This window comes from Branchiostoma lanceolatum, chromosome 10, assembly GCF_035083965.1.
Source record: "Branchiostoma lanceolatum isolate klBraLanc5 chromosome 10, klBraLanc5.hap2, whole genome shotgun sequence".
Lineage (NCBI taxonomy): Eukaryota > Metazoa > Chordata > Leptocardii > Amphioxiformes > Branchiostomatidae > Branchiostoma > Branchiostoma lanceolatum.
Window position 1 is genome coordinate 9547826 of NC_089731.1, and position 27577 is coordinate 9575402.

General features: G+C 42.0%; 1 protein-coding gene across 5 annotated transcripts; it reads right to left on the minus strand.

The window, feature by feature from the left end:
• Positions 1-2996: 2996 nt before the first annotated feature.
• On the minus strand, positions 2997-22203 carry LOC136443555 (calsyntenin-1-like). Of its 5 annotated transcripts, none has more exons than XM_066440836.1 (21): positions 22037-22203; positions 14496-14621; positions 14094-14264; positions 13507-13641; positions 12830-13025; positions 12450-12654; positions 11904-12243; positions 11355-11609; positions 10875-10996; positions 10579-10741; positions 10015-10172; positions 9243-9287; positions 8745-8926; positions 8389-8606; positions 7761-7778; positions 7280-7444; positions 6916-7061; positions 6629-6797; positions 6043-6218; positions 5653-5757; positions 2997-3840 (listed from the first exon to the last, which is right to left on the minus strand). In XM_066440836.1, the coding sequence occupies exons 1-21, from the start codon at positions 22089-22091 to the stop codon at positions 3793-3795; spliced, it is 3198 nt and encodes a 1065-aa protein (XP_066296933.1). In that variant the 5' UTR covers positions 22092-22203; the 3' UTR covers positions 2997-3792. The 5 variants fall into 5 exon arrangements, with proteins under 5 accessions (XP_066296933.1, XP_066296932.1, XP_066296936.1 ...); XM_066440835.1 differs by having other exon boundaries at positions 3630-4248; XM_066440839.1 differs by lacking the exon at positions 14094-14264 and having other exon boundaries at positions 3630-4248.
• Positions 22204-27577: the final 5374 nt, after the last annotated feature.

The window sequence follows — 27577 nt, forward strand, 5'->3', positions numbered from 1 at the left end:
CATGTGTGGTCTTGCTTCTTGTGTGTCTACAAGTTTGTAGTTTTGACCAATGCTAGTTACCGTGTACATTAACATAACAGTAACGTTAATTTAGGTCCTAAAAAAATTTGAAGATTAATCCCAAAGTTGCTTATTTGAATATTAATACATACTAAGAAGACTTGAAGTTCATTTGTGCTGTCTTGTCAGACTATGGAGTCCAACAAGGTCGTCTCTTCTGCTTGGACAGATCAGGATGGAGTTGTGTCTAGTCTCCACCAGACTGGCTAACACTACACAGGGAGAATAATTTGCCTGGGGAGTGTGGCTGCAAAAGGGGTTGACTGGACCACATGCATAGCATGTAACCTTACTGTTGACTGGCTCTCCTGGCCAATTATTCCCGTTTTGGCTGAATTCTAGTCCCTTATCCCTTACAGTAATCAAGTTAAATTGAGGCACCAGGAAAATTAAGATAACAAACATAATACTAGAGTTCCGATCCACGACTGTTAATGTCTTTTTGTATCCTCACGTCAGCTACTGGGCCTCCGGAGTTTGCCTACGATCAAATTGACTGATTGATGTCCTGACCAGTCTTCATAGTTTCTCAATAAGCCAATTATTACATTCAGATTAATTACACTCGCCTGTGTTACAGGTGTTCATGAACATAATTTACCCAAATGGCCCTTTTGGTGTCCAAACCACGAACGAAAGATGATTGCTCTTAAGGTAGTGTAAAGATTTGCGGGGGTGCAGGTGGGGCTGGGGAAACCAAACACGGGTTTGAAATAACAAATTAGAATTTGGATACAATATTAAACCTTGTATCGAGGGGAGGGCAAGAAGAGTCTGGGAAATTGTGGGAAAATAAACTTATAACGACGAAATTTTACAATATTTGTGTTTTTCCAGCTTTATTCTGACATCATGTTACGTGACGTCTTGCGACACAGCCTGGCGTGGCCAGACCGGCCTTAAGGGGCACCACTGAGGGCCCCAGTTTTTTGAGACACTAAGTTCCCAGACAGAGAACTAGTGATCTCCTAAGCCATAGGACAGCTCAGCTCAGCCGTCCAAGGCTCGCACATGCCAGCCCACTTGGAATGGCATCTTCACCCAAAAAGGGGCGGCTGTCGTTCCATGCAAGCAAGGAACGACATAACTTGAAATTATCTTGCCTGAAGCCCAGAGTAGCTCTGCAGAATTTTCATTTGTGGTCCAACAACTGAAACGTTTGAAAAGGTACGCTTGATTCCTCCCCGATATACGGGTTAATCTATATATATTTGAACATCTTTGAAATGAAGAATACATATATTGTTTTGACGTATAACAATCATGCCTATTGTTGCCTTGCTCCGATATATTACTTAATCTAGAGCAGACATAGCCATTTGGGTAAATTATGATAATACACAATGGCATGTTGGTTTGGGGTGCACCTGTGAACTAAACTCAATTTGGGTTGGTTCTGGTGGGTTACACAGGGCAATACTTCAAGCTTTTAAGTCACGGCCCAGTCTTCCATACAAACATGACGCATCTTTTTAGGTAGCATCTAGAGGAAAATTTCAAACTGTTTTTCTTTTTAATATTCTGAAGGCATGAATCTTCCCTTCATCAAAAGCAATGCTGACACAAACATATTCTCTCACACACACATGCACACACACATGCATACACACACACAAAATATATATATATACATTTTTCATATTATTATGTATTATTTCAATAATATTCCAGATGAGGCTGAAAACTCAATTGTTAAGTTTCCACCATCTCGCCCGTCGTTAAACTAGAGCGCCTGTGTATAATGTAGGTGCGCCACATGTATCAATGAGGGCCTCTAGCGATTCATTTTATTTTTGCAGCCAATGGGCCCTAGTTTTTCCTGTAGTAATTTACCTAGCTGTTAGAGGGCGCTTCTAATCCACACTGCTGACCGAGCGCGTGCCATATACGCTCATGTAAGGTATCAGTTGTGGTCCTGGAAAACGTCATAGCGACAATTGATCACTGATTGTTAACATTTTAATGATGTTTCTTTCGCCACAAAAAGGGGTGAGAGGCTGTTCTTCTTTTATGGCTTTTGCTCTATCCTACCTGATGACACAACAGGCCCCTACTGTACTCTACTGGACTGTACTATGGAGATAGCCGACGAAAAACGGGCCAGAGGATAAAAAGGTCACGATCTTATCCAATAACCTCTGCTTGGAGTGTATCCTACTGTAGGTCTGTAAAAGCTGTCTTTAAACCTGATGCTTTACTAAAATTTCGAGTCCTCAATTGCTTCTATCATTGATGCATTTAGTACTGACCATAGTTTAATCCTAAATTTTCAATTACGCCTTAGTTTGGCTTCACCAATATTCCAAACTACAGCTCAAGTTGTACGTCAACCAAAAACAACACATAAAGGACCCAACACTTAAATGGGGAAAGCCAAACAGTTTAATGACAGTACAACACAGTCCAGATTCTTACAAACCTGAAAGGGTAGGTAAGTATAAGTACATGTAGATGTTATCCTGCCAAGATGAAAGCCTGGAGAAATGTGAAGAGATTTACACGGGGAATACGTTCAGCGGTTTCTTAAGTGCTTCTACATATACAGGAATGTTCAAGAGACGTTAAGTCTTCTATCTTGTTGTATCTTAACCTTTTTCATCTTGCCAACAGTATTTTTCTATAGTATGAGAAATTATACATCCCTCTCTTTTTATTATCAAAACAGTGCAGGACAAATGATCGGAAGAGAAGGCGAAGCAGACAGGAATACAAAACAATTGGAACAAAACTGATACAATCACAACCTTATAACCCTTGTTTTGAGACAGCACAACATGCTTACACACACACTAATATTAAAATGCAATAAAATCAACTCAGCAAGTGCAACCCTATATCCCGATCCCTAAAATGTGGATTACAAAACTCTACAGTGTTGCAACTAGCTACACATTCAGTACTTTGTTCTTGTCTTCATACAACTGCGCAGATATGTATTCTTAAGCTTCACACCAGTTCCATATGCATATACGATTAAGTTAGGAATGAGCATCTTTTTTTTTCATCACATAATACATCCAATTCAGTTCTACTACGGACAAACTTAGCTGTAGTTACGTTAATAATCTTATACCCAATCCTGATTTGTATACATGTACACCCTATTTTCTCTATAGAAATATGCCCAGGAACATTTCCTTATACACAGATATCATCTATGTGAAGTAACACCCTTGGTCTTAAAATGCCCTCCCTCCCACTGCACAATCTACAGTCTCTCCTGTTATCATGATTTCATCATTTACATCATGCAAAGCTATCATTATGATCATAGAGCTAAGAGTTACACCACTCACATCAAAATAGATATGTCTTTTGAGGATCGTAGTGTCACAGGGGCTACCTTAGTCTTAAAGTACACTGCTTAGCCAACTATTGCTTCCATACATCTTACATCACTTGGTCTTAAGTATACATTACACAAGGGCATCACTTCTAGATGACTTAAGTAATTTTTTCTTTGTTACAAACATCAGTAAAACATCTATCTAACTTCCTCCATTCAAGTTTTAAGTCTTGTAGAAGGGGTGCCATTAATCATGCAAAGTTAGCGCGAGTGCATCTTTGTGAATTTTTAGTTGTCAGGAGATGGTCCTGGGCATGTCATTATGTACGGTAATTTATACACAGATTCTTCCACTCAGAAATCGTCACTTCTTCATACTAAGTCTCCTCCCTCCTGCTGTCACTCATTCTCTCTCTCTCTGGACAGCATAGCCAGTTGTTGGTCACTTAGAAGCTCAGTGTTGAGTTATCCCACTCCAGCTGTGAATCACGGCCCTGCCATTGGATAATTCATCATTTTTCATTAATTCAATCAACAATTGGTGATCATCAGAGAGAAAAATAGTCCAGACAAATACCCGGCAGTGTTTCTCGGCACGTTTCCCAACCTCCATTCCCTGTCAAACTTTCCCCTTTTCCTACATTGTTTCTTTGGTCATGTATCAAAATCTTTTTACACTAACAAAGCTAAGATGCATTATGTGTGTTGTCTTTGTTAAGAACAACTTCATGTCCGTGGTCATGAAACCATGGGCATGAAAGTGTTGTTTTCATGAGAAACACTGGCTTGTATCTGTTGCATCTATGTATGATTGTTGGATTTCATGTGAATCATGTGGCAAGGCTTGTTCACGCCACCATGGCAGTGCTGTCCCACTCAAGCTCCTGTCCATAGCCCAGCACCTAGAAGAGGGTAACATGCAAACTTAAGACATGCAAATATACACACACACCATGCATCAGGGTGCGAAATACCCGGTTGCGCACTTGCGCAGCGCAACAATATTTCGGTTGGCGCAACTTATCTCTTAACCCAGGTTGCGCGGTGCGCTACCTGAATTTTGGGCCGGAGAAATCGATTTTGCGGCAATTACTTGACGAAGTAGAAAATAATTGGACCAAGGAAGCTCACACACACACGTGTGGTGTGCACATACACTCGCTCTCAGTCTCGTAAATTTTCAAACCAAAAATATAAATCGACCCCCAACTAAACAAGTTAATAAAGTTACCGATACTTTTTCACTCGTTTGCATCCATAGTCAACCTGTTTTAATGTGCCTGAAACGCAAAATTCGTCGGAAAGAGAGCGCGGCTCAGCGCTCGGCTCTTTGCCGCCATGTTGAATTCATCGACTCTCGCTGGATATCGCGTGATTGCGCGAGAGTAATGACGTGTCATCTGCAATACCAGCAACAACTGGTAGAGGGCAGTGTTTGAGTTGCTGTGTATTTCTATGGGCGAAATGTTGCTGGTGTGCTTTTTTTGGAGCAAAATTAAAAATTGCAGAAGTGGAGATGGAGCCACTTTACTAATAATAAGCTGGGATTTAAAAAATCTTTACTTGGCAACAATGATTATAGAATAAGCAAAGTTGTTAAAATGTTGTGACAATGAGATAAAAACTGGATAATGACATAGACTATAATTGTATTTATCTTATGATTATCATACATGTATATCATTAATAACTCACCTGTGAATTTTTCAATAAAAAATATAGGTAATTTTATTCCGGGGGTACTTTTATTAGATTTTGAAAATATGCCCAGTAGCAACTTTTATGTGAGGGATGAGAATAATGTACAGGTACAAGTCCTATTGCAGTGTAACTATTGCAGTGTAACTCTTCCTAGAGCAGAAAAAGCAAAAAGTCTATGGGGGTTGAAAAAAGGATTTATTTGTACTAAAAAAAATAGCTGTGTTACACATGAATTGTATAAGTTTGTTGTGGGTTGTGGTGTTTTATTTACATTGTATATCATTGAATTTTATTTTGAAACAAAAGCACATTTAAGCACCAGTTATATTGTTAAAGGCTATGTAATACTATGTAGTACTACTTACAAAATATAATTTCAAGAAATCAGTGAATTTTAGGTGGGGCAACCTGAAATTCTGACGGGCAACCTAGCTTTCTACCCAGGTTGCACACCGTGCAACCTGGCTCAAAAAAGTATTTCGCACCCTGATGCATTAACGGTTAGTGTACCTCACACTCCAACTATGAATCATGACTAACACTTTTTATTTTCACAAACAGTAAGTTGAACTGAAGTTGTTACTGGATATATTCAAGTTGTGTACCTCTCTTGGGGGCTCATCATCATCATCTGAGCTGTCGGAGTCGTCATGCGCACTGTCATCATCATCGTCAGAGGAGTCGCTCTCTGCACCCTCATACTCAACATCCTGGGGGGAAAACACCAACAATCATTATCAAGGAAAACCATCACTAGAGAATTCATCTTTGCCAGTCCCTTCCTCGTATTACTATCTTCACTTGACTTTCATAAAAAAAAGAGTACGAAGATAATACTATCGCAGCTAATAACCAGTTACAGAGTAGGTAACTAGCAGTTGACAACCTCAAGTCAACCGCCACATCTTCAGAAAAGACGCTGTAGTCACATAAATCCTGTTTAGAACTTTATTCAAGCCTACACCAGTTACAGCCACAGATGTAAGGAGGCTCACCATTGGGTTGACGGTGATGGTGAGATCGGAGGAGTCCCACTCCATGCGCGGCTCTCCCGCCTGGTCCCACTCGGAGTCCATGTTGCGCCGGTTGGCGGCGCGGATGCGGTACACGCCCAGCACGATCATGAAGATGAGGAAGCCCACGCAGATCACGATCACCAAGGAGGTGACAACTACAGAAGGAACACAATCATCAATTTAACATTTTTGTGTGCATCAATTCATCTGAAGTACGGCCAGTAGGTAATGAGGCTGTTGCAGTACCTTTTAACATGCTCAAGGCACCTCCTCAATCACAGAACCCACATTCTATGTCCCTTCCGAAAGACGAATGCATCTCCAAAGGAGGACGCCTTTTCCTGGCCTCAAACTCATTGGAACCAGGAGCTCACCTGTGAGTCTGCTACCAATTGAGCTACATGGACATCCTTAATAAGAAAGGATTTTTTTTTTGTATGCACTTCCCTGTGTCACTATGATATACTTAACTACTTGCTCTATTTCTTAGGTCAAAAATCAACAATCTAGGACCCAAGGTAAACATGTAAGCTACTTGAAAAGAATACTGGACATAGGTACTGACCATTGGCAGACTGGGAGCTGGCCACCACCTGCGGCACCTGGTGGGGCTGGACAACTGATTCCCCGACGCCATGCTTGGCGTGGACAAACTGGGCGACGTTCTGGGCGACGGCAGCCACCTTCACATGACTCTCGGGGTTGGCAACATTCAGGGTGTGGAGAACCTTCAGCTGTGGACATAGGAGAATCACATTCATTCACTTTCCATTGTTACCTAACAACTGAGTAACATTCATGTCTCTGACATAAAGACGACGCCTCTCTAGATGATGTAGGGACGGTACGTACCTCAACAGCATACTCGTTGCTCTCGTAGCGTCCGTTCATCTCCGAGCACTTCAGCTTCAGCACGCGGTCGAAGTAATCGCCGGCCTTGGAATTACGGTAGATGACCTTGCGGAGGATGTCCTCGTAGTTTGCGATGGTATCAACACCTGGGGAGGAGAATCTTTTGTTTAACTGGAGAAATATGGTTCTACAACTGTCTAGGGCTTGTACCACACAAAAAAACTAGACTTTGAGTATAGTTTGGAAGGTTGTAGAAAGCTTTCATCCATACTATTCCAACAGAAATCAGAAATCAAAGATGCTATGGTTGGACCTTGACATATACAGCTCTTTGATACATGCCTACAAGGACTTCTGGACTTACCCTTGATGACAAGACCGTTGGTAGCAGTGGACTTCTCCAGGCGCAGACGAGCCAGGTCTTCCTTGGGAACGGTCAGTTCCTCCTTGCCAGACTCCAGAGGAGGGTCAACGGTGATTTGGCACGCATCCAGGTTGTGGCTGATGGGGGTCACCTCAGTGGCGCCACCTAGGGAAGGAGAAGAGAAATACAATCACTTTGTGTCAGGATAAGTTACTCCATGGCTGGTAGCTTCAACTTCGACTTTCATGCTGTGATGTCAGACAAAAATGTTCCAATGTTCCACCTTGTGGCAGGCTATACAAAGATCACAATAAATATTTTCCAAAAAACAACTTGTAGGAAAGACATTCGATGGGTGTAAAATCAAAAAAATTCTCCGGTTGTCTGGTCTTTAAAAGATGACAAAAAGATGGAGTTTGGGCACTGAAGCGGCGGTGAGGATTTGGTGCGGACTGCTTGGGTTGGGTGGACACGTACTGACCTGCCATAGCCGAGCCTTCTGGACAAAGCAAGCATCCACGGAACAAACAGGCTCAGTTAGGTGGGCAACCTTCAGGACTTTGGGTGGATTACAATATACACAAAGGGGGTGCTAGAAAAACTACTAAGTCTTTATGGGACTGTATTGGGCACAGCACCTATATACCAGTAAACATACTGTTGCTCTTTTGTCTATTTTTTAAGTTCAATCTTATTTCTTTTATAGTGTCACTGGAACATTGCTGGCCTCCTTTGTTATCTTCCACTGGGGTCCCCCAGAATTGTTTTCATGCAGGGTCCACAAAAGCTTTTAACCTCCATGCCTTATGTTTGTATTTGACCTGTTGCCAAGGTCTCCCTCAAGCAAGACAACTGACAGGATCAATTCTTACTAAGGCTTTCACCACTGCAAGTGTTCATGCCAAATTGATACAATCTGTTATTCCTTAATGCATGCAGAAAGTGTCATGTGAACTACTGAGGCCAATTCTTTTCAAAATTTGGTATTTTTGACAGAGATATGAATAGAGGAGCAGATAGCTCACACAGCAAACGTCCTAAGCAATACTCCATATAGTACTGCCATCATTACTACGACACAAAGTTATATCACAGCAAAATGGCCGTACCCTCCTGCAGTTCTTCCTCTTCCTCCTCCTCCACATCGCGGACGATGGTGCTGACGATGCGCAGGTCTCTGAAGGGGGTCACGCCCTGGTCCAGCTCCGTCACGCGGCGCGCCAGGTGGTCCGTGCCGCTCAGGTTGATGGTGGGCTCCTCGGGGTGAAGGACCATCACGTAGGCGTCCACATCAGGGACCTCGATGCAAGTCTCGTCGTCAAAGCAGCTGTGGGAGGAACGAAGTAACAGTTAGGTTTATAAAAAAACACACGCTTTGTTTCAATTCCACCACAAAAAGAGCAGACAGAAGACTGAAAGATAAACGTCTACAAAGAAGAAGCTCTATATTTGTGTTCCTACTTACTTGACTTCGGTGTGAATCTTGAGAGCACGCATGCCGGGAGTGGGGAACTGGCGGCCGTTCTGGTAGGCCACCTTCTGCAGCACCTTGGTGTACTTGTCCAGCGTGTACGCCTCGTTGTCAGGATTCTTGGGGGTAAACTCGCCCCTCAGGAACAGCTGTGTCTGATCAGGGTTGAAGTGAACCTAAGCAACATTACAAGAGAGACGACACATGAAATTAGACATCTTATGTGAATTTTCACCTTCAAGAAAAGAAAGAAATGGGAAGAAAATGGCAAATAGCAGACCTACAGTGCAAGTTGAAACAGAAATCATAGAAAGTAGGGAAAATCAGGCAAAAACCTCCAAGAACTTTCATTCCAGCCATGTTCCTATACAACAGAAGCAACACAACTCGACCTGGACACATGTCATGCAGTCAGGCTGTACTTAGCCACCATGGCAGAATGGGAAATAATGCAGAAAATCAGAAAATTAAGGACAGCAAGGAAAGACGTACAGGGGAAAGACTATCCCTCTTTTCCTCCCGCTTCGTCCTCTTAGTCTGAGGAGAGACAGTGTGGCCACATAACAACTATCAACCATCACAAACACCAACAAGGAATTCTTTACAGAAACTCATTGGGTGCAGTACTTACTGTTCAGCATGCCCATGCATTGTCTCCTGTTATACTTACAGAACTAAGGTCCACCTCTGAGAGAGGCTACAACGATGCTGGATTCCATAAAGTTGGGGCATGCAGCACTTAGCTTAATACTCTTTTCATTTTACAGTCTTACAATACGAGGGGAGAAATTGCACAATCCTTGCCAAGCATTTAGTATAAGGATGGTGGTGTGAGATAAGGGTGTGAATGTAAGCCATGAAGATGTGTTGAGTTAGGTATGAGGTAAGTTCCATACTATAAGAAGCATGGTAGGAATGGTAGAAAGTAAAGTTAGATATAAAGTATGGAATAACGTGAGAATAAAAAGGTTAAGGCAAACGAAAAGTCTCCGGCATTAAAAAGGGCTGGCAATGCCGACTGTAATGTTGATGACTTGTTGTGCTTCTGAAAATGATAGGCTTTTCTGCTGTGGAAAAGTACTCATTAATGCGGTGCTTCTGTTGCTTAAGCATGGCTGGAATGACTATTGTGTATGGTGAAAGCTGCTTAACTTAGCACTGCTAACTTGTGCTTTAAAGCTCAGATAAAAACAAGTTGCAGCGACTAGACAAGCCTATCCCCTCTTCAACCAATCAGCAGAGAGATGAAGACCATGCAGGTTACCTCTGAACCAGGGCCGGTCTCGTCGAAGGAGTGGAACTCCAGGCTCTCGTTGCAGTTGTGCAGACAGCTGATGACGCGGCGGGTCTCCGTCTTACCGGGGTGGATGAGCAAGCCAGCCAGCTCGCCACGGAAGTACTGAGACAGCTCCTGGTCCCCACCTGAATACAAGACAGCGTTGTGAATATGACCAAATAATGGTCTTGTGCAAAAACTGCAATTTGCACCAAGAACCTAGACTGGCTCTGTTCCAGGGCTGTCCCAGGCTTTGAATATCTTTCTGTTTCAGAGCCCATGTTGTTAATTTTTGGTGTTCAATCTGTCATTCTAAGCCTACCAAAGTGCATCTTTATCAATTTCATGTCATAAAGTTTTGATTCGTAACCGACAGTGTGAAATTTTTGTCCGACCCAACAAGCAATTTTCCATCCCGGGACGGAGGGACAGGTCCTGTAGACAGCCCTGCTCTGTTTCCATAGGCATGAAACTTTGAGAAACCCACAGCTTGAAATTCATCATATCTATCAACATTTATGACACAAAAACGTTTCTATAGCCAACACCTACCCTGCCAGCATGCACCGAGGGTCAGGCGGGTGTCGAACTTGCTGGGATGGAGTGGCCAATCGTCTGTGACCAAGAAGGGGCTGTACGGGATGCCGTCCACGTACAGGTTGACTTCGGGGAAGTCCACGGTGATGGCGTAGTGATGCCACTCCTTATCGCAAACCTGCAAAAGGAAAACATTTACTAAGTATTCTCTTAGTACTGCTATTCACATTTTTCAATCCTCAAGCAAAAGTGAAGCCAGATATTCTGAGTTCACAATACCATGAAGCAGAACAAATGGAAGTGTTTAGTACCTGTGGGATTTTCCAGTGGAATTCGGCAGGGCGGAAGGTCTCGAGATCGCCGCCATCATGACGCAGCAGGAACATCAGCTTGCAGTTGTGCACGTACAGGGAGTAGTGGTGACGGTTCAGTTCTAGTAACGGGACAAGAAAACATTGCTGTTAGCACCAAGCTCATCCAGACTTTGTTCTGGAACTTTCTGTGCATTTTCCAACAGGGAAACATTAACGCCGTTTACCATTTTCTTCAAATTGCCAGCTGCAATGCTTGTCATGAAAAGAGAATTTTCTGTGCATTTTCCACTAGGGCAACACCAACATTGTTTGCCTGTACTGTATCTCGAAATTGCAAGTTGCAATTCTTGTCATGAAAGTCAATCTGCAGTTTTGTTACAAGTTGCAAGATGGCTCTTCTGTGCAAGTATATTCTCTTGATTGGTTACAAAGCACACAGGCTATTTTAAGCATATGAGGGAGGTTGTGGCTGCTCACCTTTCTTGTCAGACTTGCAGAGGATGGTTTCCTTGTCTCCTCCAAAGGTCTCACGGTGCTTCATCCAGGTGGCGATGGTGAACTGGTTGGTAAGGTTCTTGGGGACCACGCCCTCAGGAATCTCGACGCCGGTCTGGCGCCCGTCGAAGGAGAAGACCTGGTCTCCCTCGTGGCCCTCGTCGGTGGGGAGGTTCTGGGTCCACTCGCTCCCCAGGCCGGGGGCGGGCAGGAGGTCAATACTACCTTGTGATGCACCTGTGAAAAACAACATCAGGATATGTCAGATTATAGCCTCTAGGACAAAGACAACTTTTTTCATCATACAACAAATTTCACTGAAATTCTTAGAATACCAATACATTCCCTAGATCTCATTCAAGATAACTCGTAATTTACAGCATTAAAATTTGATGGATGTTGTCCAAACCCTGCTGACTCTTTCTGGTTCTTGATGTTAAGCCCATTCTCTATTTGTTAGCGAGTTAGGCAGCAGGGAGAAGGTTAACATGCAACTTTTGCTAGTTACAGTAAAGATGAATCGGGTCTCACCACAAAGTTTGAGGAGAGAGCTGGAGGAGTAGGTGTCGCGGTCGCAGCCCTTGCCGATGTGGCTGGTCTCCAGGGTGAAGGTGGTGGTGATGTCGGACACCTCCTCCCCACACGTCTCGAGGTACACCTTGGGGAGGAGCGCCTTGGTGCCGCTGAAGGGCTCGTACTCAATGCGCTTCTGGAAGTCCTTCCAGCCGGGGTGGCACTGCTCCTTGACCGTGATGGTCACCAGGACGTCCAGGTCGGCACGCCTCTGGCCGCAGTCGTAGGCGGTGACGGTCAGGATGTAGTTGTGGCCGTCAACGTACTGCAGGGGCTCGGTGTTGCTGATGATGCCATCCTAAAGGAACAGAAACATTTTAGTTCTCAAACTCAAGTACTGAGGCTGCAACGGTTGAAATGCAGAGAAGAAAAGATGTAGACTGAGTCAATACCATCAAATTTGCCAATATCCTGCCATTACTACTTCACCTGAAGTAACTGAATGTAAATACCACTGATATAGGCAAACACAGCTACATAATGATTTATGTGTTAGACACGTACCTCAGAGATCTGGAAGGGCACGTTAGGGGTGACGATCTCGTAGCTGCAGATCTGGCTGAAGCCAGGCGAGCAGTCGCGGTCCTCAGCCTCGACCTTCAGGATGTTGTCGTAGTTCTTCCCCTCCATCACGGTGGCCTCGTAGCCGCTGGCCGTGAACTCTGGGCCGTGTTCGTTCACATCGTTCACTTGGATGCGAACAGTAGCTCTGGAGAATAAGCAAACAAGTTACTTGAGAGATCTAGTGTCATAAAGACCAGACAACTTGTTCTTATGGATGACATCATGTGTAAACCACAAATTATGATATCTTTTGGGGACAATAAGAAGATAATGCAGATAATCACCCGTCTTGGGAATAGTTCAAAAGCTGAAGGACTCACTTGTGGGACTTCTTCTGCTGGATGCCCTTCTCGGGGATGCCGCAGTCGTACGCCTGGATGGTGAAGGTGTACTCCTTCTTGTCCTCGCAGTTCAGCTCTTTGCGGGCGCGGATGTACCCCTCGCCGGTGTTGGGGTTCAACACGTACGCATCGAAGGGGACGTCCTGCTGCGTGATCCTGAACTGACAGATCTTACCTGTAGCAAGACGAGGACAAAAACATATTTTGTAGCTCCTGTGTGTTCAATTATGTGTTGGCTGTCTATTCTAACACGTTTCTAATGAACAATAGAAACAGGTTCCCCCTCTAGGCATTCTCCACTGACACAATCATGGAAAATTACCATACCAAACAGGCAGTGAGTTATCTCTGTAAGCATAGTTGTTGTTACAAAAGAGAAAACAGACTGGCTCTGCAACATTAAGAAGTAGAACCTAGTATTCATTTGCAATTTGATGGCTGAGTTCCAACGCCTGCCTAGCCAGGTCATCATCTTTGTGGTGCGCATAATGACAGGTTGTCGGTTCCTCTCTGACAAAACCTATGTTTACATTTTCTGCTTTTCTCTGTTGGCTTACAGCTCATCTTAGCTAATGTTGTATAAAAACATGGGCAGGCTTACTGTTCTAAAGTTGATTTTGGGAAAGTTTAAGGACTGAATTCCAGCTATGACTTACCGGCATCCCCAGAGTCCTTATCTGAAGCCTTCAGTTTGGGGTGCAGCTCGACCATGCTCATGTCGTTCTCGTTGATGAGCCCGTGGAAGATCTGCCCATCCTCGATCTCCAGCCATGGCTTGTGCTTGTTTCCATCTGGAAGGGCAGATATGCATTACTATTAGGCACCACAACGTCTACTCCTAACTGTACACGTACTGAATAGTTGATCCCAACATAAGTGTACACAGACATGCCTCAGAAGCATTCAGATCAAGCATACATTAAGATGAGGAGCCACAGCAAACAAAGTTTCCCTTCAAACATTCTTCCCACAGTATCTATCACCTTTGCTCTAGTACTACAGGTAACCATGGATGTGGAGTCATTTCTCCAATTTTGAAAACACCAAGTTGAAAAAAAAACACATGATAGAACATAGTATTACAGCTGAACACTTAACAGATATCAAGACCATAATGAGAGAACACCAGACTTGTGAGAGAAAGGAAGATAGCTGGTTTGTTTTTTTCCACGATTCCTCTACACTACCACCAACTCTGAATACTACCATCACCAGTAGTATCGTACTTCCAACTTTAACTCACTAGTATATTTGCTCTGTTGTTTTGGAACCAAGTCCAAAGGTTTTGGAGGCCTGTCGAATGTTAGCGGTTGCCAGCCATCTTGTGACAGACGCTGTGCTGCGTGCTCGCCGGCCTGTTGTGCCCGCCTCTGCTGTTCTAGTTGGCTCCTCAGCCAGTCATCATCACTCAATGCTAGTACCACACAAGACTCTTACTTAACCAGCTTTAAACTAAAACTCTAGAATATACCATCCTAACAACTACATATAACAAGTTTCAATTAAGGAAAATTCATACTGAATACAGAATGGATGGAAGAACTGTTCGCACAAAATGTTAGATTCTACCTTGATCGATTCCAAAACAGATGCAACTTTAAACAATACCATTACAAGACAAGCATAAGGTTGTTTGTCTTTTTACCTTTATCATCTTCCTCACTGGACTTGGTCTCCTTCCAGAACTTGTCGCTGTCATCTTCCTCACTCGAGGAGATCTGGTCCTTGGTCCAAACCTTCTCCACATCATCTTCCCAAGTCCTCACATCTTCTGCAATACAGGAGGATTCAAACAGTCAGTCCTGAACACTGACAGCAATTTGGATCATCAGATCATTTGTCACCCTAACCATTGGATGAACTCAAAATGTCAGCAAAATTAAAAATTTATCTGTCTGTGAACAGCTCACGCAAGAGTAACACACTAATTCTTGCACTGCCAGCTGCCTTATAATGCCTCGGAAAAATCAATAACCCCCACATTCCTCCTGATATAATACTCTTGGTACGAATAAATGCATGCCATTTGTATCACGTAGGACTGAGACTCAGACATGTTGCAATGTACGTCATACATGAAGGCCCCGGGACTGCCATATCTACTCTGTCTACAGGCCATGATCACTGATCGATAACTCAAGACCTAGCAACGTGCATTCCATTCATTGCAAACTGCATTATACCTTGCCTATAATCTCTGTCCAACACTTTCAAGCAGACTAACTTAGGACTTTTGTTCATAACAATATGCAAAAAGCATCATTTTACTTTTTGACATCTAAACATGTCTCTTTAATGTTGAAACATTGCCAGGCTCAAGCAGAGATGATGGAGACAGGTAAAATAGGTTGATCAACCAATCAAAATTGTATGACAGAAATAACATGACTAGGTGACCTGAACTTCAGAGGTGTAGCCTATTAAAATGAGCAGATGGCCACTTTATCCATGGTAGCATTGCCCTTGCTAGCCTCTATTGATTCAAAGTAAGACCTTTGATACTTGTACTGCAATGCAGTATAACATAGCAAATGACGTCAACATGCAGAGTACAAAGTACAGTAATCTGGGTGATTCAACACTGTATTACTACATCCAACAGTAAATGTAACACCATGAACAGACAGCGTAGCAATGAAAGTGGTTTTGCTGAGTCTGTGCTCCTCTCTGTTGTTGCAGCTGTAGCCTGAGGCACTTTGAAGCTCTTTTGCACCATGACCTGCAGGTTAACCTCACCTCAGGTGTTCACAACAGGGTGCAACTTCATCCCCATTCGACATACAACATAAACAGCCTACTGCCGTATACCTTACACAAATGTCTATTTGGCAAACCAACTGGCATTGTGACGTGGCTAAAGGCACCATGCATCTAAACACCGGAGTAGAATGTCGTTTATCCTTAATTTACTGATGTAGCCAAAAGCATACCCGAAGGGACTGTTACTGGACAGAAGAATTACGTTTTTTTTAATGTGGGGAACTAAAGCTACATGACAAGAGAAGAATGTCTCTTAGGCTTATTGTACGGGTGATGTTATCATAAGAAAGATGTTACTGAACTCATGTTCGTGCTTAGACTTTCGCACAGTATTCAAAGGTCGCAAGCAAGGATGACTCAACCTAAACTTGTCGCAGTAAGGCCGTAAATTATTGTCTGGCTAATGGACCATGTCGTTCACCTGAACATAATGATATATGGCATCTCTAGTAAAGTCTGATGGTCACATTTCATCTTGAAGATAGAACAAGGTAGTACTTCAGCCAACTTAGACTCCAGCAATTCTTGTTAAAAATGTGTGAAGACAAATTGCAAGGATTTACGTTGGATCACGAGCCTACTTCCATCCAGATGTGGCAAATGAAATAAGTGAAAAGAATTAAATAATGAAATGTTGAGTGAACAACAATGAAAAATGACAATGAGTTGATTGAATTTGATGCACATAACAAGAGCTTCAGTCCATGTAAATCTAATAAATTTGTCAAGTTATCAGTTTTTATCTCCTACCAACTAAGCAATCTGTTATTATTGAACTGGTTGCAACCAAAATGCCTTGTTTATGAGTTGCAAATAAACTCAACTGTACCATTTAAAGATTCTACCCATTACGACATCATAAATAATGATTGTCAGGAATCACAGCTCTTTGTATCTAGGGACAATACAGTACATAATAACTACACGAGGCGCAGCTGTAGACGTGTGCTACACACATTAGGAAAATAACAAAGAACGGCTTCCGTAATTGACCACTACTGGTTGCTCCCCACCATGCATAAGTAATAGACATGTCCCGCGGTTGAAATTTTACGCAATTCCCCCAAAAAGGCCTCCCACCTACATGCCACGAGTACAATTTCACATTCCCATGGTCTATTTACAAAATTTTCTGCGTCAAGTTACATCGGTTTTTAACATATTCCGGCCAATTGGAAGCTTTGTTATGGAAAACGGTTTGCTATGGGCCATGCAATACAGTTGAAAAACAAAAAAGATAAAGACATGTTATGAATACAAGCCATGGCCTTTCCCAGCCTGGCAGCTGGTCTCCATACAATGAATCGAATCTCAATCGCATAACTGGTCAAGCGCCACATGGCATTAACACACAGGTTCTCTCTGCAGTTGGCAAGTACGTTATTTCTAACTGATTGTCTAAACTGGATCCCTTTGTCTTCATTTGGACAACGAATCCTGCAGAAAATCTGATTTTACCATGAACTCTAATGAACTATTCTTTTATACGAGATCCATTTAGAAGAAAGCATAAAACATCTATGAACATACCAAAAAGTGATATGGTAAACAAAAGAATGACACCACTGCTAAAAGCTTATAATCAGCTACAACAAAGAACTTGCCTGCTACAAAGAAAGAAATGCCAATGACCAATCATGCAAACAGCAAAACAACCCAACTTTGCTGACTGGAGAAACCTGAAACCTGCATAGAGCAAAGCTACTCCAAAGGTCAATCAATCAATCAATCAACCAGAATCTCAGAAGAATTGATACATCAACTATGATTGTGGGACCTCATTTTCAAACCCCAGGAATTGTTGAAAAATAAAATTCTACAGATCAATTTCTGACTTGGCGGCAAATTACTCCCTACAGACTGATGTAAACAGCTAAACCTACAGTAAACTGCACCAAAATTAACCCTGGCCAAAATGAAGGCTTTTACGGTATTGCCCTTATGTGGGCATGGTGATGCAATCACACTGGCAAACAATCTCTACTCCACGGAGGCCAGCAAAACAACCACCAACAAAAGAATCCCTGACCAAGCAAATGTTTGACTGTTTGCACTGCACTGACTCAAGCTGAGCCAAAATGTCCATGGAGAACACAGGTGCATGGCGAAACACCAGTAAACTGTCGTCCGTCAAAGCAAGCACACTTTGGTTCAGAACTGTTTATCGAAATTCACTTCCTTTTAAGGACTTGGTTAAAAAATAGACACAATCCATCAAGAATATAATCCACTGTCCTTGTGTGTTGTTATGCTAGCTCTTATGATTTCCATATCAAATTCCCTCTGGACATATAAAAAGATGACTGGCTAAATCCTTCTTTTATGAGGAGATTTACCCCTTACTTCACATGATGGGATTTTAAAGAAACCCAAGTACAATGGAACATGCTGCACTAAGTCCTGTGCGCTATCCAATATAATTTAAAGACGCCTGGTCACGAACGCCCTTTTGTACAACATCTGCAGTTAGATGTCGGTAAACTCTACGAGAACAAAAAGGACTAGTCTTCAATTTGTGTAAGATTACAACGATGCGCTGTTCAACCAGATTCTCACCAACAAGCCACTTCCTGAGAAGACTAGGCATCACATTTTGAAGATGGCGCCTTGACAGCATTAATGTCAGAGTAACAGTTCGAAACATGGGACCATAGCAATATCTATTTGCCCTTTTCAAAGTGGACCTTGGCCACTCAGGAGGTTAAACTCAGGATCTGTAGTCTGACAGAGGATATAGCCCACATTCACCCCCAAGGCCTGGGAAACACTCTGGGAGTAGTGCCTAAACAGGCTACACTTCACTTCAGACAATACTTCTTCTGTCTTACACTGTGGGCTGCATATAGGAAACCAAAACATACCTACACAACCAAACTGCATCTGGAACTAGTCAGTGGGCATCACTAGGTGTCAACAAGGCATGCTAAATTACTAGGTCTTTGAGGTTTACTCCTGACATGCCCTTAGCCACACAACAAATTGACTTTTAGTTGAGCATCCAGGCTGAGTAACTACAGAACAAAAAAAAAAATCCTGGCTCTTCCCTTCCTAAAACTTACCAAACTGATTTAAACTAGGTCCTCTCTTTCTAAAATTGGCAACCTGATTTACATTACGATTTTTTTAAAAATCATTTGCCATGCTGAACAGACAAGAGAGGAAAGGACCAAACCAGACCACAGTGATTTAAAGGTCAGAGGTTGCCTAAGCTTGACTGGATAATGACAAAAAGAATTTGCCAGGACAACTCAAGGGAAAAACAAAGCCATCTGTTCAGCTTCTGGGAATCCTGGTAGCCTACATTTAAGAGCAAGTCATATATTCCTATCATAAATACACTAGACCTATCCACCTTTGCAAACATTGCTGTTACAATGCATGTCTGACTACACTTGGAGAAAATTCAGCACTATTCGAAAACTAAAATAGTCTGGCGGACTTTCTTGGTTGATTTTGGACAAAGCAATGCGTGATTGTAAGCTATGGTAAATGGGTTTGCTGACATCAATGGTCAACCGGTTTCCTATAAATCTTTATAATGAAATCAATGCCTTACAAACATTTTACTCCAGTCAGCCAGTTATGCTTTTCGAATATTTCGTTCTTCAATACTGATGCAGTGCGGACATGTATATATTTCCATTACTGGATTCCACATTGCCTTCATGAGTTCCCTAAATGATAAATTACTGCCAATTTAGCGTGAATCAGCTACATCAGTGTCTCTACCAGGTGTATCTCCCAGAGGGGCCCATGTTCTGCTTGGCTAATACAGAACTAGATAGGAACATCTTTGACAGATGGCTTCCTGCTTTTAAATTGAAAAACAGATATTACAGACCCTTCAATATACATAATTTTCCACAACAATACGAATGTTACAGCAAATTCACATAAATACACAAAACTTGAATTTTTCTCAGAATTAAGTCTACATCTATACCCAAGTGCACAGCAATGGGCCTGTATGAAACAGAAATAAAAACAGTCATAGGTTGACTTTGTCTTTTTCTGACCTGGCTTCTATGGAAAAGTCAAGGTATCAATGTTGAATGAGAGGGACTAAGCGCACAAAGAAAACGCTTTCCTCAACATCAGCAACAAAAGCATAGCCAGAATGACTGAACATATTGCCTTGACGACATGATGTTTTACCCAGATTCTCACATGTTTTCCATGAAGCTATTTAGGATCCATTTCGTGCATGGTTTTAAACCTAGCAGGTCTTGCCCACATACTGGGAACTTTGCAGGGGTACTTTTGATATATGTGGCACAGGGCTAAAAGTTGTGTCCTGGACAACATCTACACAAACTGAGAAAATTCTGTCTTACAAAATTCTGAAACTTTTGGGGGACCTTAGCCACTCAAATGATCTGTTAAACATTGAAATAAGTAAGACCCCGTTCACACTCATTTTTTTCAATCGCGATTGAAGTATAATCGCGATTGAATCGATCCGATCGCGATTGATTTTTTCAGTGTGAACGCTCCCAATCGCGATTGGAACGATCCAAAACGATCCAATCGCGATTGGATTGTAACTACCTCCGGAGGTAGTTTGATTGGATTAATCGCGATCGGATCCAATCCAATCCTATCAAATTTTGAGTGTGAACACAACTACGATTCATTCCATCGCGATCGGCGGGGATTTCGGCTGGTTCCGGGGGTGGGAGGTCATACATGCGGGTACGTGGGGTCATAGTTCGCACCGCGCGGGAAAACAAACCCAATCCGCACGTCAGATCGCTCTTTTACAACAACAACAACAACAACTTTTCATCGTCAACAATGCCCAAGAAGAAGAATAAAACTCCGTCAGCAACTTCAGCTGGTGGCAGATGGCGCGATGAGGAGACCAGGGTCCTCATCGCAATCTGGGGGAGAGAGGAGGTGCAGGCCAAACTGGGGAAATGTCACCGAAAGAGGGACATTTACCGAACCAAGTGACAATGTCTAGCTGAAAAATAGACACAAAACAAGGACAACAAGGACAACAAGAACATTTACCAGATGATCGCCGATAGCATGCTTCAATCGTGCTTCAATCGCGATCGGATCACGGCGTACTTTAATCCACTTGGCGAAAAGCAGTGTGAACGCAAAAGTTTATTTGCGTTCAATCGCGATCGGATCGAACAATCGCGATTATACTTCAATCGCGATTGAAAAAAATGAGTGTGAACGGGGTCTAAGACATATTCTTTGTTGAGGCAACTGTTCTGTATAAAAGTAATACGAAGAATCCAACAGATCAAAGTGTCATCACCAAACAAACTTTACAAAAGACATGATTTAGAAAACACCCTGTTACTTTTAATTACTTCTGGACAAACTGACTATCATACAGAAATATTTTTCAAAAATGGGCTTGGTGTACAACTCCTATGTGTACAACTCCAATTACGTATGGACCTACCCAAAATGAAAATGTTACTTCCCAATTTTGGGCATAAACTAGACTTTACATGGTCACCCCCACACTTCCCTTGAGTCTGGGGGGGGGAAAACCACATACAAGAAATAATCACATTACTCATCGAACATCCGTCTCACGAAAAAAATCTAGAAAAGAGAAATTGTAGTCAGCACTTTAAAAAAAGGACCCCAAACAAAAACAATTTTTGATTATAAGTCTTTTGATTAGATCCTTCAGCATTAAAATGTTCAATAATCTTACTACAATTAGCCTGGCATACCACACTTCCTTTCTTTGGAAATTTTTTCTTTTCTCGTTGAACCATGTCAAAACAAGAACACCGATTAACACTGCCAATCTACTACACTTTAGACCAAAACATGGTCTCGTTGAGAATTCTATCAGACAGCACTAGTACACCGAAGTATTGATTTGTTAGAGCAAGGGTTGGTTAGAGAAAGGAATTTCTTGAGGGGCTGCAAAAATCACCCAAGACAGGGCCCGTGTCGGGTGTCCAGGTGCGAAAAGATTACGCAAAGATTACGCTCTCCACGCCACAAACAAGGCTTTGTTTCCTGCCACACTGATTTCACTTCCACAGAAATGTTCGTCTGAATATTGTAGACCTCCTAAATCCGAGCTAAATCACTGGGTGAGGCTTTAGAGGCCACTTCAAACGACCACAGGCCGACATTTATCGAACGGGCGGCAAGGAAATTGTTCAGGTGGAAACGCACGCATCTCAAAAATGTTGATCACCACTGTCCGAAATACACTAGTTTGAGGTCCTAAACACACCAATTTCACCACAATATATACTCAGAATATATCATTATTGTACTCGGTATCAATTTTAGGAGACATACATGTTTGTTCTGCTCAAAATTGGACGGAGAAGTCACATATTTGCCTAATGACATTCATCTCTATCTGAACCCCGCAATACTTGACGCCGAAGCCCCCGAGAATTTCCCCCAGGAACGACTGAAAAACGGAACGCTTACCTGCTAGAACACCGCACAGCAGTGCTAGTAGAAGGACCGACCACCTTATAATCATAGTTTCTCTTTTCTTGTCCGCTGTCGACGCTCTTGATGTTTGAAAATGAGTAAAAAAAATTAGATGTTCCCTTCCCTTCTCTCCAAGATGGCGGACTGTTTAGTGGAAAGGGATAAATAACTAATGAGGTGACGTCAGACGATTTGGAAATCACATGTGGCTGTGCAATCTGGTGGACGCACTAAAATACTGTCGTTATATTTTAGCCTAATCAGTGGTGATTTCCAATCTTTGAAATCATGGCTACAATCAAATATAGCAAAATATATACTTCTATCATTCTAAACCAATAGATATACAAAACTGACTATGATAGGGCAACATTTTATATTCATTATCTTCATATCACCAGGAAGGACGGTAACTAGAACAGCCTACATGACGACATGCTATACATTAGGAGAATTTCGCGGGTGGCGCTTCCGTCTGTCAAAAATAGGATTTTTTTGTCTCGTTTTACCCGGATAACGGAAATACACTAGTCCCCTCCGATGGAAGCTGTGAGATTGAACATACTATCACACCTTCTTAGTTGTCAACACCATTTCTATTTGTATTCAGTATTGCATAAAGGTGCCTTTCCATGGCTACGTCGTCATGAATGGTCATCCTGATTAACAGTGAATTCTCCCTACCAACCCTCGGCAATTTCCCTATTACCATACAATGTGGGTTCCGAGACGGGCGGACGTCAAGGTGTGCCGCCAGGTGCGAAAACCAGCGGAAATCCCCCCAACCTTTCCTGTCTAGTCATACAGCTTTAATAAGCTCAATTGTATATAGATTTCCTCGGGCGATGCTTACCAATATACAAGTTTGCTTGGTTCTTTTCTTCTTATTTTTTTTTTTTAAACTAAAAGAATCAGTGTAGTGTTGTTATCAGTTCTGATTGACTTGATCTTTGAAAGTTCCCGAGTCTCATGTTTTGACAGATTTACCGAGGTAATTAACACAACAATGGACTTCCGTTGTTACATTCAGAAACAATCACAGAAAGGTGAAAATATTGAAGCAGTCAAATACTTTGACGATTCTCTATTTCAAATGCTGCCAACTCTCTTATTAATCAAATTCTTCTGTGTTTTTATGCTCATCAGTAGGCGAGTTATGTCAGCATTTCGCTATGGCCAAGTCGATGCTACCCATTGAGATGTGTATCCATTCAGGCTCTGGTAAATGTGGTTGCTGATGATGATTAGAAATACTTTTCATGATCAGGACAAAACTTAAAATCTTATAGCCTCCTCATCACAAATCCGTTTATAAACAAATTGTCATGCACTAAGTTATACAACACGCAGTTTATGCAATAATCATTTTAAAGAAACATCGTCAGGCTTTAACTTTCACATTATCACGTCAAGTAGTGTGGAAACAACTGTTGATTAAATTCATTCTTTATCAGATATCCTTCCCTGAGCTTTCCAGATTGTCTATAGAAAACAGAAATCTAACATTACCATGTGCTAATCTATTTCCATGTCCTTTGTTGGTCTTTTCCTTCGAGCACATTTTCACTTTGACATTTACTGCCCCAATACATCACCGGCTTTAAAACCAGATGCACTGAGAAGTTCGTGGAAACCTTTATCTTTGGCCGCAGTTCCAAGAATTCAGGAAGTTTCGGGATCGCCATGATTGAGGGGTCATGATTGAGTCTGTGAAACGATTCCCATTGACTTTCACTGTGCAGCATACGTTTCCTTGCATCAACGCTAAGATAAGTATTAAACCGTGTTAGCGTTAGTACTTGCAGAGACATGAGTTGAATCTGTTTGCGTTAACGTTACAAGCAAGATCGGCATTTGGTTTTATACGACGGGCAAGAAATGGTGGGGTCTGAAGTAACTGAAAATGAAGTACACTTTTTGTAAGTGAATTTGTTCTGTCATTCTGCATTTTTCCTGACAGCTTTTCTGTGGAAACTCTTTTCCTTTGTACGTTTCCCCGTACGTCATTCTTTTTTTTCCCCTTTGATGATATTGGAATTTAAAACCCACCTCTCATCTTTCCTGACTAGCGGAAGCCCATATGCAGCACTTTTCTGAATTGAAGACGACCCACACTATAGCTAGTACTAGACGGAGAACAAATTAATCACCTGGTTTTCAACAGTTCTAAAAATAACACTGCGGCAGATTCAAACGTTAAGTCTCCACGGGTCTGTGCATTGCAATCAGCAAAAAGACCGACAATGGGCTATGAATCATTTATACTCAATCAGTATAGTACTAGTAGAAATACAATAGATAGATAGAATAGAATATAGAATTACAAACATAACATTATGCACAACTGTATAACAATGTGACTGTCAAGTTATCTTATCACATTGGAGTCCGAGATCACATTAATTAACATCTTATCGTTACGCAAAGAAGAAAGTAAGGTAGACTGACTTCTGCAATCCATATATATTTTTCATTAAAGATAAATTCATCTTCTATCTCACATTTCTGGCACATGTAGTGTCCTTCAAAGTGTCATGGAAAAAATAAGAGGTGTCGCTGCATTCTGGGATAACTGGGATACCAGTGTCTAGGGGATTCTATAGCTAGCTGCAAGGCTACAGCATTCCTCTTACAAAAACACTACTGACTTGAAGAAATAACACAGCCTGTTTCAGGGGGATTGAGTCTTCTTTATCTTGACTCGTTGAAGGTCAAAGTCGCGTTATGTAAATCGTGAGACAGTACTATCTTTGTTAGCGTTGAGTGGGGCTTGTAAGACCTTGGAAGACATGCGTTGCTTTAAGCGGCAGGCAATCAAAGTGTAAGAACCATAATGCACTGGTTAACTTTATGATTATCGATTGCGAAGTCTGAACATGTCGGGCAGGAGATAATGCAACCATCCCCCGCTCCCCTCTTAACCTATATTTGCTCCCAATATATAATGTCATCAATAATGGCAAAGGACTAAAATTCTAAGTGTATTTGAAGTGGGCAAATAAGTCTTAGCCCTAAGACTTTATGATAAGAATATTTACATATTCAAAACAGGACTATCTCTCTAACGTTGAATCTACAATCCTTGTTGTAGACTTGATTCCAGCTAATATATTGTACCAGAATGTGTCAATTCAGCCCAAAAGCATATATATATATGTATTGATAATTTGCGGGTTAACACCATTATTGATATTGATATTGACATGCATGATGAACATTGATCGAGTCATTATTTTTATGACCAAGATTGGGAATGTGCACTGCTTAAACTAGTTTCTTACCCTTGACTAAATATTGGCCCCTCTTTCTCCCACGGGTTTTTGCTGTCTGCGGCAAGAAAATAACAATAAAATTTGAGAGCATAAGCATTCTGGCCGGAATTGCGACCACGGCGCATATCGTGACATTAAATGGTTCCTTGCACTAACGTTACCTCCGATACATACAAATGACTTTCTAAACGGCTTCGCACTGAGAGGACCACCTGCGTTACATGGCAGCGAAGGCACTATACTGCAGCAGCATTACTATGCCTCTATCAATGTCTAAATTACTGGTCACAAAAGGGTTTTCTAGGAAAGGAGGACTAACGTGCGATCGCGATGCTCTAAGGAATCCATGGATTCTTAGTTCACTAGATCATCCCAAATCACGATATCGGAAAGTGTCCACTATTATTACGTATACCAGCAAGATTGGTAATTGACATTCTGAAGAATCAAAAGATAAATGTAAGAATCATTACATAGCGTTTGGGTCACGGAATAAAGGTGTGATCTAATGATACAATAGCGTGACAGGAAGACATTTCAGGGGCTTGTTGCTGCGGTTTATAGTACAAATGTATCATATTCATGCAACTTCGGTTATAACCTGCGAGCGCTGTCAGTTTACAAATCTAAAAAAAAGCCACAAATTTCGAAGAAATGTCGACATGACAAATGAATAACTAGAGAGTTCGCAGATCAACAGGAGTATCACGTGAGTTTCTGAATGTCATGGGCATGTGATGCAGTCCCTCTTGTCAGTAAGTATTCTTCAGTACAGTGCACCTCAACTTATATAGCCACACGTGATGTTATATCATAATGTTTCTGATGTTTTTTTCTCGCTCATACTCCTGAATTACTGCTTCAAGTTCAAGTCTTGATGCGAGTTGCTGCCTCAAGTTTGGATGCGAGTAGTGACTGTGTCTGCTCTAATGGAGCATCCTCATACATCGGCCACACGGGAGCTCTCATAGAGGTCACTTCTGAGCTCGCGTGAAGCCACTCATCGTTTGAGATCCGTCTGTTCAGCGAGGGCCCCACGCACTGCGCACACTTCTGCCCAATACACGCGCATGACCGCCGTCTCTCTGACGCACATCGGAACGTTCTAGTAGCGCGCGTGATTGCAGAAGTGGTTCTAGAGTGTTCTGAAGTCGTCCCGTGAAAAATTGATTGCGACTTCAGGAAGCTACTACTAGTATACTCTGTATGTTGCAGATTTGTCCCAACCCACTACGAGTAGGCGAATTCCAGCGTTCGTTTTAGCGCTTCTTCTTCAAGCAATAACAATATCATCCTCTTTATCATTTTTGTGAGCTGTGTGTTCGTCTCTTCATCTCACTCAAATTTATTCATAGATAAAAACTACATCCTCCAATTTCAGTCAATCGTGATAAAAAAATGCACAGGTTGAAAATTTGTGTTCTTAGTTTGAGCTGAAATGTGACCATTGCGGAAGTCTATTTCTATCTGACAATGTTTCAGGAAGGATCGACCGAGATTGAAATCATACATCAGTTTCACCAGTACATGTTGAAACGGATCTATCGCTTCCTGTCGTAATCATACCGACCGGATGTGAGGTGGGTTTTCTACCGTATTGAGGGAACGGGTTGTGACCGGAGAGAACTGGCTTGCTTTTCCAAACCTAATACGTTACTTTATCTTTCCGTTCCTAACATATTAAATGAATGGTAAGAAAGTGCGATGTGCCCAGGAGTAATATGTCATCCGGTTGTGGTATCCATGGTCTGCACAGAAGTTACAGCGAGTCCGAATCTTTGGTTGGATTACAAAATTGATTGATGTTTTTCCGATAATTCAAATCTATCGTGAGTCTGGAGGGAAGCATGGTCCATCATATTCCATTCCACATATATGGAAAAAAGAACTTAAATCATCAATTTCAAAATCGTTTTATGATATTTTGCATGGGATGAAATATAGGGTGCAATACTAATATACTACGTAGTCCACACCCTCCCATATAACTGCGGAATAAACAAACTGATACATGACCAAGAAATGAAATTGTAAGCACTGACCGAGCTCTTGAAGTTCAGAATGGGGAAGTAAACAAGGGCATGGTAACCATCGACTTTACATTAACCGGGTAATTAGGATGGGACCCATACATTCGATTTGTGTGAGAGACATGGAATGGTCAATCTTTAAATTGATTGAGATTTCTCGTATGAGATCTTGTAATATGATTCTAAACGAATATCTTGAAATCATAGCTATTCTTATCTTGGCGCTCGGTTTA